This window comes from Lipotes vexillifer, unplaced genomic scaffold (assembly GCF_000442215.2).
Source record: "Lipotes vexillifer unplaced genomic scaffold, Lipotes_vexillifer_v1.1 scaffold1208, whole genome shotgun sequence".
Taxonomy (NCBI): Eukaryota; Metazoa; Chordata; class Mammalia; order Artiodactyla; family Lipotidae; genus Lipotes; species Lipotes vexillifer.
Genome location: NW_006799247.1, coordinates 1,082,179 through 1,094,770, shown reverse-complemented (window position 1 = coordinate 1,094,770; position 12,592 = coordinate 1,082,179). Strand labels below are relative to the sequence as shown.

Sequence of the window (12,592 nt, the reverse complement as noted above, 5' to 3'; positions counted from 1 at the left end):
CACAAGGTGAACAGGCTAACATAAAATGCAGTCTATTGTGGAAGAGCTTTCAAGCCTGCAGTCACTAACTTTTCTTGATGACCCTTCATAATTTTTTGTTACTGTTTTATTTTTCCTACATTTTCATGATTATTTTTTTCTCATTTATATATCATTGTTGATACAAGTAGTTTACCACTTACATACACTTCAGACACAACGAATACTGAATGTATGCGCCCTATGCCTGTGTTCCTAACATGTCTAACTTTTTAATATCCTGGAGCAAAGTATCTTCACTTTGGAAAATTAATCCTTAAAAGTAGGCACTTTAAAATATTTAATTAGTACTAATCAATTTAAGATATGTTAGGATATGAACTTTGAACAGAAGACTTGAAAAAGAAACTCTAAAATCTACAAATAGTGATTAATAAATTCAATACTTTAAATATTAACTAATCATTAAGCCAGAAGCCAGTTTCTCTGAAAGTTTTCCTATATATATTTTTGAAAGGGTAAAAAATATTTTCAATTATTTTTTTAAATCTAATTAATCAGTTTGACAATTTAAGTGGATTTTATTTCAAAAGAAACAGCCATGATATTTTTCTATTTGACTAAAACTGATGTAGATCCATGCTTGATAGAAATACCAATTTACTGGAAATAAATACCAACAATAAAATAAACACCTAATACATTTTTTTATTAAAGAGAAGCTGCAAATAAGCTAAAATATTTCAAATGTCCCCAATTAAGTTCTAAAAAACTTACGTTGGATATCAACTAACAAAATAACAATGAATAAAGGACTCTTTCTCAGCATATATCCTTTCCACAATTTGCAGCTTAATGGCAAACAGAACTACTATGAGTATAATATTCATTGTACATCGTGTCTGAAACTTTAAACATTGATATACCAGAGCCAATTCTTCTTATCCTGTCTATAAGTTGGTAGAGGGCCCCTCGTTTCTTTGACATACCATGGTCTCCAAATCCACCTTAAAGAGTAAAAGAAAACAGTAAGTTAACTTCACTGTAAATTAAAGTTCTTGTAAATAAGTAATAGTAATAGGCTACATTGATTTCTCTTTGGACATCTCTTTTTATGTGGTCTGAAAGTAATGAATACCCATAAATCTTGGAAGAGGGTAAAAATTCTACAATAACAAATTTTAGTAACTAAAACTAAGGGGGTAAGAGAAATTAAGAGAGCAATCTAAATGACTTTATTTGGACATCATGGCAATTGCGTCATCTATTGATAATTTGAAACATTTTTCTTCACTCTGACCTTGACATCACATAGTATTATATAGGATGACAACAAGTTGTTCTTTCCTGTTGAGTGCATTCCAGCTATTTTCCCAATATAAACTAAATATTTTCAGATGGCAAATCAGCAAATGGAAATAAAAATGTTAGAAGAGCATAGGTATGTAAATTCTCAATGCAACAGGAAAAAAAAAGCAAGTGTATAGTGCAACTTTTGCCCCAAAGCTTGGATAAATTTTGAGATATTTCTAATAGCATATGACATTTTATAATGTATTCAAGTAAATTTTGAAAATTAGTTTCTATAATTTATAAAAACCAATAACATAAATTAAAAAAAATTCTCAAGGTGAGAATCCAAAAGGACGTCCAGCTGCAAAATACACTGTTATGTTATGCAATTTGCAAAATTTATAAAGGTGATATAAAGAATTTTATAGCTCAAAATGTAGAGGAGAGGGTGACATAAGGAAATATGTCTTCTTGCAATTTTAAGAACAAAGTCATATCAGAAAGCAGATCATTTGACGAAAATCCAAATCTTCTGATTCTAATTCCAGGGCTTTAACAAAATGCTCTCCCAGTTTTATCTCTTATTTTGCCTTCTCCTTGAATCTTTGATAGACAAATACAAAGAGGTATCATTGAACAAACAAGTAATTTGATCACTAATGATATCAAAACAAGTGGTTCATAAGCCTGTGGGCTAAGACCATGAAAGAGGACCAGAAATTCACGCAAACCACAAAGGGTTCTTGCATGGAAATAGTTTGAACTATTTCCTTCCAATATTTTTTCCCCTTTGAAATTAATACTGAAACCTAATTACCTAGATTGAAGCTGATAACAAACAAAAACAATAATAAAAATTATTAATATATAAGCCTCTTATAGGAAATATCAATTAAGTCCTTATAAGGCAAATAAGTTAGAGTGCTTGTTCACTAATAATCTGCTTGATTATTTGAATTACATGGTCACATTTTTGCCGTGCCATTTGAGAAAAATTTTTGAAATTTTTTCATTGAATATTTTAGAAAGATGAGGTAATACTTAAATGCATTCATTCCTAAGCAGTTACAACAAACATTCTTAAAGGCTAGTAAAAATGTATTTGAAATGACCATTGCATAACAATTATATTGCATATTAAGTAGGTCTGAAACACATATAAATAGGTATAGAAGGAGGCTAATTATGAGGAAAAAAGAAATGTCTTAGTTAATATTAAGGTAATTATAAGCATAAGAATAATTGTAGGCTAGGAAAAACATTTCAAGACTCTCAAAATCAATAATGTTTTTTGAATAATTTTTATAGCAATATAAATAAAGTTCTGTGTAGATAGTTCACTGAAATAGAAAAAGGAAAATTCATAATATGTGTTTATTTCTCATATATTCTAAAATTTTTTAAATAAAAATATACAAACCTAATAAATATTTGAGAAAGGCAATACATTTTGAAATAAGAAAATAAATATAGTCAATTCAGCACAAACTAACAAGAAAGGGAAAAGTTAGAGTAAGAAAAAACTAAAATATAGAATTCTTTATGATGCTTGAAATTCAACTGAATAGTGCAAATTATTTTGAAACATGTACCTTTCACATATATATTTACAGTATGATTTTTATAATTGATAGTATAATTCTGTTTTATGCTATTTATCTAAATAATGATATTTTACTTCCAAATGTTACTATTTCAGAGCTTAACTATAAATGAAATGACAAAATTACATAGTATTAAAATGTTCTAAACCACAGAAAATGAATGTCCCGAGTACAAAGAGAGGACAATGGGTTAAATAAATGACCTGAATGAAGCTTGAATCTAATGAAAACCTTAATAAAAATTTAGAATGTAATGTGATAAATTTAAGATTTTTCTGAGTTATATCATTGCTCTCTTGTTCCAAATCCGTTGTCTCTGTGACAGTGTTAAGTGTGAGATAGTGGTTGGAGTCTGTCAATAAACATACCTATAGGAATGTACTATCTGCGATTACACTGCAAAGCAGTTTCCCTCATATATTTGGTGTGTGTTTCAGAAAAGACTCACTATGTATAAAAAGGCTAAAGCATATTATTTTTAAGTACTGTATTATTTAAGTTTTATTACCTTACATAAATTTCTTATATGTAATAATATTTTGATTATGTACAATAATGTCTTTATTCTTAAAAGGGCATGCTAACCTATTTAATATTGAAAAGCTATGTTGTTGGCAATTCACTTCAAAATATTTTATACATACTTGTACATGTATGCATGCACACACACATACAGAGAGCAAATATGGTAAACTGAACAACTGCTGAATCTTCAAGGTGTATGGTTGTTGCTTGCATTATCCTATGAACTTTTAGATATCTTTGAAACATGGCATAATAAAAAGCTGCGAAAAAGTAAATTGGGCAAAGAGTCTTAAGACTAAAATATATTTGTCTGCTAGACACCACAGAGGAACTATGTTTTATTTTCCATAGAATACAAGAAGAAAATAAAAATAGCATTGGACAGAAGGAGAGATTCAATGAAATCAAAAAGCGTGACACTGAATAAATGTTTTAGCGATAACTACAAAAAGAAATTTTACATTTTTAATCTTGCAATTTTTCTCCAAAATAAAATACAGAATAAAAATTATATCAAGATAATATAAAATAATTTTTAAATTTTAGTACAGATATTTTAAAATGAGGACACAAATGTCTTTTAAAATATTACAAGTCTCATATAGGCATAATTCAAATATGTTCAAACAGCTGAAATTGAAATTCTCTTCCAGGTTTCCACAAAAATTATAAAAATAGATATATAAATTTTTATAAATAAGTTTGTATTTATGACTCTAAGAATAATTTACTTTTTGCATCTCAATATCTAAATAGGAGGCAACTGAATATAATGTTCAAGACTATGAAATTTAACCTTCCTCAGAATTGAATTTTGGTCCTGACTCAGTCATTTCCTGGCTATGTGACAATAAGAAAACTACGTGACATTGTAAATCTCCATCTCCTCACTTGTAAATCACAATAAGCAGCTACCTTCATGGGGTCATTATGAGAATTCAAAGAGCTAACACCTGCAAAGTACTTAAACCAGGCCCAGTACATGGTACATGGTAAACACTACAATATCTTTGTTAAATACATTAATTAATAAAATTAAAACTATGAATAAAACTTAAATTTCTAAATAGGCTCATTCATATCAAGAAAATCAAAGTTGATCACTGGAATATTAAAAATGATCTAAAGAGTATTTTAGCATTTCAAGAGTGTATTTTCTTCTAAATGAATGCAAACTGAATCAAATAATCAACTGTACCTGTGGTATGTCCAAATTTTCCAAAGGGGTTCTGTGTAAGGTCAATTGTCCTATCAATTTGAAAGATATTTAAGTCTTCATCGTCTAAGGCAATGTCACCCCAAAACACAGCTAAAAAACAAAATTTCAATTAAAATATAAATTATTTAAAATTGATGCAAACAAAGCCTTAAATCAGGCCCGGTACATGGTACATGGTAAACACTACAATATCTTTGTTAAATACATTAATTAATAAAATTAAAACTATGAGTAAAACTTAAATTTCTAAATAGGCTCATTCATATCAAGAAAATCAAAGTTGATCACTGGAATATTAAAAATGATCTAAAGAGTATTTTAGGATTTCAAGAGTATATTTTCTTCTAAATGAATGCAAACTGAATCAAATAATCAACTGTACCTGTGGTATGTCCAAATTTTCCAAAGGGGTTCTGTGTAAGGTCAATTCTCCTATCAATTTGAAAGATATTTAAGTCTTCATCGTCTAAGGCAATGTCACCCAAAACACAGCTAAAAAACAAAATTTCAATTAAAATATAAATTATTTAAGAACAAAAATCGATGCAAACAAAGGTAATTAGAAAAATATTGCTAAAAAATGTGGAAATGTGGTCCCTAAAGATATAGAGATATTTCAGAAAGTAAGTGTAACTGAACTTACTGGACCTGTTACAGTGTAATATGAGCCACCTGTGAAAGGATGTGACCCACTTTTTTTACTTTGATATTTGAGGGGAGAGGGAGAAAGTTATTTCTTTGAATGAAATGGCCTCAGATTTATGGGGTGGGGGGGTTCTAAGAGAAGAAAATTCAGCGATCATGGCTAATTTGCAAATAAGTGAAAATCTGATAAGAATGCCTATATTTACAGTGGATGTCTGAGATCAGCAGGTCTTCACTGACAGGTAGAAGAAGAGGTAGTAGCAACTAAACGTGTGCTATGATAGCTTCATAAAGTGAGGTTCAATTGAGACAAAAGAATATTGCATTGTTATAGCAACTTATTCATCACATTTTTATACAGTTATAATGCACTTTCTCTAAAGATGGCATTGCCTCTGAGTCTCCATAAAATGTATAAATTAAGTCAACTTTTATTTAGGCAATGACCAGGTGCTGACCTTTCATCATTAATGACAAATAAGACATTGTCCATATTTTTAGGAGCATCAAAATCATTACCCTGATCGTGGAAACACTCTATCTTTTATACCCAGCAGTTTATGCTAAATAATAATAATAATAATAATAATAATAATAATAATAATAATAAAGCAAAGCTCTATAAACCATTGTGAATGTATTTAAACCAGTGAGTGAATTCTCTTTTAAGGTCAGAAATATACATTTGCATAACAAAAAATGGCCTCCTTGTTTATTTGAGTCCAAAAGTATCCCTTTGTACTATCAGATGTCAAAATATAATAACTTTAGGAAATGTAGCAAATTTAAGAGAGAGAATAAATTAATCGTGCAATAGTAAAACATTGACAAACGCCATGGAAATTCTGGGATATTTGTTTCTTGATACAGGTTTACACATTTGCTTTTTAAATTTTTTCTTCAGATTTTTCTTCTGCAAAACCAAAAAGGAGAGGAGGAATTTACATTAAAAAATTTAGAGAGAATCCTACTCAATATACTGTAATCACCTATAAGGGAAAAGAATCTGAAAAAGTATATATATATAAAACTGTATCACCATGCTGTACACCTGAAACTAACACAACATTGTAAATCAACTATATTTCAAGTTAAAAAAGTGAAAAATATTTAGAAAATGACAAAATCCATCCTTTTCAAATCACTTTTACTAAATTCAAACCTTAATATGTATGAATTTTAGCTATAAAAACTAATTAATAAAATTAGTTTTAAGTCATAAATTTCAATCCTGAAAGCTATACAATGCTTTAGGCTTTGATCAAAGGTTTATCATATAAAATTGTATACTTAGTTTAGTTAGCTTATACAAAACTGACATAAGAAGGGGTTTATTTATGTGTAAATCTAGAAAGGAAGAAAACAGAAACTAGTTCAAGATGCGTTATCAGTTCAACATATGAAAAAATCTTCATTAGAATTAGAATTCGCTCATCAACCCCTCTCTTCTGCCCTACTGTCAATGGAATGGCAGTCTGTAGAAGTAAAGTGATGCTTACAATCTTTTGATATCAGAGACGAAGAAGTCTGTAGAAGAGTTAATAGTGCTGACTAAGAAGTTGGTCTTGATGCCTGAAATTGAATCCAGATTCTAATCAGCTTCATACACATGCAGCAGAAACTGCTAAGTCTCCACCATCCCTAAAGCCAGACATCCTAACAAATAGATGGCCTACCTAAATATTTTTCAATTATATAAAGGCTTGTTCGTTTTCATAAATAAATTTTGCACTTTTTTTTTCAAGATTTTTCACTATTCTAAGGTAGATACAAGTTTGCTAGTTATTTAAATCTCCTATCGTGTATTTACTAGGCACATAGTTGTGAGCACTGACTGGCAGTGACTCTCAGTCTGCCTCTTCCTTCCCTAGTGCTGAGGGACAGTTAAGGACACTAAAAAAGTGCTTCTCTTTTATTTTTCCAGGAATCACAGCAAATCTGGTAAAAATGCAGGCTCTGATTTAGTAGGTCTGGGGAAAGGTCTTAGATCTACATTTTTAAGAAGCTCTCATTACTACAAATAATTATCATTGTCATTATCTTTATTAGAATCATTTTTTTTCTCCAACAATAAATTTTACTCCTCTCTGAATCAGCTGGTTGACTTGAAAGCTTAAGCATTCAACCAAATAAAGTGTATTTTGTCTGTAATACATTTATATAATAAAGGTAGTAGTAAAATAAAACTCAAATGTGTTTTAGATTTTTATTTTCTTGTAGTGACTTTTCACATAGAATAGGATTCATGTCTTGATGATTATATCAAGCGAAGATCAGCAGTCCAAGTTGATATAACACTTCACAGAAGAAAAAAAAATATTTCTGGGATAAGAACGGCATAAGACCAGATGATTCTCGAAGGAGAGGAAACTGCTCTGGAGTACATAGCCTATTTTTTATTTATTGTTTTTTTTTTTCTGAACTAATAGCCTCAGTAGCTTTGCAGTTCTGAATATGCCATGAATTGCTTCAGGAGCAATAGTGAGTGACTAAGCCAATTCGTATGTGTGTAGACTTGATATACTGTAGGCCATATACACCATTAAATCTTGATATTGGCTACAGCAACAAAAAATAGACATCTTAGAATTTTCAACCTATCACATAGTATAAAATGCAAAATTTCTTTTTTTTTACACACATTTGAAGATTTCCTTAATTCACCTTCTACTTTAGTCTAAGTGACTTATTTCTACATGTTAAATATTTACTTATGCATTGGCATAGCAAGCTGGACAATGACAATTTATATTAATATGGATTTAGAATTTTCATTGTAATCCAACATATAGTTTTTTATATAGGCTCCAAGATATTTGTAATTCTCAAGTCCACTTTGGAGCTTTTTGTTTTTCTTTCTATATGGTATTTTCTATTTATTTTACATCAAAAAACAAAAATTAAAAAGAAATACTTTTAAAACTATAAATTATCAGGCTTCCCTGGTGGTACAGTGTTAAAAATCCACCTGCCAATGCAGGGGACATGGGTTCAATCCCTGGCCCAGAAAGATCCCACATGCTGTGGAGCAACTAAGCCCGTGTGCCACAGCTACTGAGCCTGAGCTCTAGAGCCCGTAAGCCACAACTACTGAGCCCGCATGCCACAACTACTGAAGCCCACGTGCCTAGAGCTCGTGCTCCACAAGAGAAGCCACGACAATGAGAAGCCCGCGCACCACCAACCTGCCGCAACTAGAGAAAGCCCGCACGCAGCAACGAAGACCAAACACAGCCAAAAATAAACAAACAAATTAATTAATTAATTAAAAAACTATAAATTATCAGTCATTAGCCCCATTTAATACAGTGATTTGAGTTTAGTGATATCATATACAGAAGCAATATAGGAAACTGGTTATAAATTACAATACTAGGGAAATGTTCAGTACAATTAGAATATTTACTATCTGTTTGGAATTCTGCTCAGATTCCAGTCAAAAAATGGGGATGTAGCTAACCAATAGGCAAAAATAAAATGTCAAAAATAACAATTTTGAAACGACTTGGAAAACCACAGATTTTGTTTTTCCCCAAAGGCTATTTGCATTCATTGTACTACAATTTTTTTTTTATCAGAGACCAAAACAAAACAAAACAAAACAACAACAACAACAACAAAACAACAGGGTGCTTTCACTGCACATTTTATAGAATATATGGATATATGGTGAAAATAAGCCATCCAAGGTTGTGATTCCCTACACTCTAACTTTAAATGATGTCTCTTCCACCCACATCCCAATTCCGCAGTGATCTATAGTCCTGCAATTCTGAAGCTGGGGTCCAGGGACCAGCTTTAAGGACACTTCAAGCCTGTGATTTTCTAAAACCTGTATGCAAAAAATATGTATGAGTTTGTAAACACAGTCACCACATGTTTTCCACAGAAGAGGTCCATAGTAGATTGCCAAAAGGGGTCACATAAAGTAAAGAACCTCTACTTTTGCAAAAAGCAGAGCCTTTCAATGCACTCAGGAGAAAATACTTGCAAACTAAATATTCTCAAGAAAACGAATATATTTTCTTGATAGTTGATGACTACTTGGGAGTACACTGTAGTAGACAAGATGACAGAGCTCCTCTGGCATTTCTTACAGAAAGGCTCCCAGGAAGCTCCTCTTCCCAACTAATTAGGCCTTAGGGGTCTCACCCGCCTCCACGTCCTGCCTGTCTTTCCAACACACAAGATTTCATAACATGCTTTCGATTGTTTGATTCCTCAACCTAAGTTGAAAAATACTGACCACAGGAAGGATGTGTTGCTCATGTTTAAACACTCACTGCCAGAGTGCCTGACATAAAGTAGTCCTCAGTATATGTTTTGAGGCACAAAAATTGTGAATGAGTAAATGAATTGGGGTATAGCTGTATATAATAAAAATGAGGCTAGGCATGCGACATAATTCACAAATTTGCCTTATGACCCCAAATACTAGGTGTTCAACCATTCCAAAGAATATTTCAAATCCTTTCAAGCTAGAGGGAATTACTGTTTTATACTCTAAAATAAAAAACAATTAAAAGGTAGCTGTCTTTCTTTTTATTCCAATAGCATATATTATTAAGTGTAGTTATGGGAAGTGTATCCTTTTTTCCTAAACATCACAGTAATATGCTCAGGAAATACATGACTGAACTAACAGATCAGTTATCTTGAGACATATAGGATTTGAGAAATAACTTAAAGATTCAACAATAGCCAAGAGGACTTGCTTATCACACTTTTTCAGTTTAAACTTTATGCTGTTATTGATGTTGGAATTTGGGAGGAAGATGACGTCATGTGAAGACCTGACAAAGCTACTTTGGCTGCTGTAGGCTAAAATATAGGCCTAGGGAAAAACTCCTCAGACAAGGGCAACAGCGAAGGCTTAAAAGTCAACTATTTTTACATGATTGACAACCACTAAGCAAATTCCCAAGGAAAAGTAAGATTTGGCAAAAGTTCCAATATATATATTTTGGAGACAACGTTACCTTACTTAAAAGAGGAAATCATGTTCTGGTGGCATTTCATATGCACAGAATAAATTTTTTCCCCAAAATGACAAACATGAAAGTTTGGGAAACAATTATCTAACATTTTAAAAGTTCTTGATACAACACTAAAATAAATGAAGATATATTTTTATGTAGATTCTCAGAAATGATCTTCAAAAAAACAAGGGTAAGAAATTTTTCATGTAGTACATTTCTTTCTTAAATTTCTAATAATAATAAAGAATGTGTAGTCCAGTTATTTTAGTGGTTGTTCATAAAAAAATCATATGCAATGCTTTATTTAAAATATTTCATAGGGTTTTTCCAAGATCTGCATTATAACTTCTACCATATACTATCACATAAGCTGAACAAAATCATCCAATCTACAAAAAATGTGACGTGGTGAAGTATAAATGATGAGTTAAATAAAATGGTTTACTCATCTTTCTCCGATAAACTGGATTGAAACGTGCTTCTGGATAATATGACTCTCATCTGCTGCCTTAAAACAAGGTGCCTCGGGCTTCCCTGGTGGTGCAGTGGTTGAAAGTCCGCCTGCTGATGCAGGGGACGCGGGTTCGTGCCCCGGTCCGGGAAGATCCCACATGCCATGGAGCGGCTGGGCCCGTGAGTCATGGCCGCTGAGCCTGAGCGTCCGGAGCGCAACGGGAGAGGCCACAACAGTGAGAGGCCCGCGTACCACAAAAAAAGCAAAAAACAAGATGCCTCTATGTACCAAGGGCAGGTATTTTGGAGGAAGGGGGTATAAAACAGTATAAAAAGCTAACTGTTTGGGCCGTTATTTTTTTTAAAAAAACTGTCCAAACATACTCCAAATTTACAGGTTACTTCAAAGAACACAAAACTGCAGCTCGAGTTAAACAGTTTTGATTACGTCTTGAATCAGGAAACAAAATACAGTCTTAGCACAAAATCAAATGTTCAATCTGAAATGCAAAATAAATAAACATATGCATATACATGTACATATATACCATGCAAGGAATATTCCTCCAGAATATGGAGACATTTGATAATAATTTTTCATGATATTAATGAGTTCCAAGATAAATCTAGATTGATCAATAGATTCTGAACACAGAACAGAAGCAGCAATTTATCTTTTTTAAATCTTTTTTTTTCTGTTTTAATGCACTTTTACAATATGGATGTGATTAAATACTAAATTTTCAAATAATTGTATCTTCCTTCTTAAGTCAGAAAACAAAATTTTTCCCACAAAAAAGATCCATCAAAATACCGTGTCAATCTGCATTTATAACCCACAATACCCATGGATAGGGTTTCTCAGGATATTTTAAAAATGTCAACCACATCACAAATACTCATTTTGAACTCTTTGACTCAAAAGAAGAAACACTGACAGAAAAGTACTTTGATCAAGAAATGTAAAAATAAATATTGAAACATTTTTTGTATGGCCTAGTATTTTCTGTCACAAGTTTTTTAAAAAATGGTTTATTATAGCTCATAAGTTTTTTAAAACTGCCATCCTTATTATTTTTTTTTTTCGTGGTACGTGGGCCTCATCACTGCTGTGGCCTTTCCCGTTGCGGAGCACAGGCTCCGGACACGCAGGCTCAGTGGCCATGCCTCACGGGCCCAGCCGCTCCGCGGTATGTGGGATCTTCCCGGACCGGGGCACGAACCCGTGTCCCTTGCACCAGCAGGCAGACTCTCAACCACTGCGCCACCAAGAAAGCCCCAAAACTTCCATTCTTATACTGCTCAAATAATTAATATGTAATCAACCACTACCAAGATTTGGTTTATTTATATTTCCCATGTCCTCCGTCTTATAACAATTGAGCTAACACCTGTTTTTCCTTCCCTTAGGCTTGTAATTGTCTACATCTGTGGCCAGTGTAGGAGTCACCCCGATACTTCTTTTTAAATTAATTTACATTTTTAAATTAAATTGGTTTATTTTCTAAATATTGACCTTAGCTCTTGGAGTAAATCTTCATGCCTTCCTGGAAGTAAGGTTATTCATGAAAATGCTATTTTCTATATTCTAGCTATATTTTACCCATTGGCTGGTCACCTCTTCACAAAAACAGAAGAATCTTTTTTCTCACTTTCCATTTTTATTAGTCTATTGTTATAATAGGTTAAGAGAGAAAATGTTATATTCCAACCTTTCTGGCCATTATTCATCTTTGTAAAAGTTTTCCTCTAGAGCACAAGTCAAAGGTTGGAGTCTTTTTTCTTTGCTTAATGTATGCCATCGCACAGCCGTCAAGTCAACATGTGCTCAGTGAAATAGGCTTTACAAAATTTAAAAGCTCATTAACATCCTAAAAACTTGACTCCGCATACTG

The 12,592-nt window shown here is 32.1% G+C and overlaps 1 protein-coding gene across 1 annotated transcript in view; it reads right to left on the bottom strand.

The window, feature by feature from the left end:
• Window positions 1-12,592, bottom strand: part of TLL1 (tolloid like 1) — a 271,395-nt gene that overhangs the window by 151,206 nt on the left and 107,597 nt on the right. The window contains exons 2-3 of the mRNA XM_007471538.1: window positions 4,600-4,710; window positions 906-986 (exon numbers count right to left, since the gene is read on the bottom strand). Coding sequence (XP_007471600.1) covers window positions 906-986; window positions 4,600-4,710 — 192 coding nt within the window. The remainder of the gene's footprint in view (window positions 1-905; window positions 987-4,599; window positions 4,711-12,592) is intronic.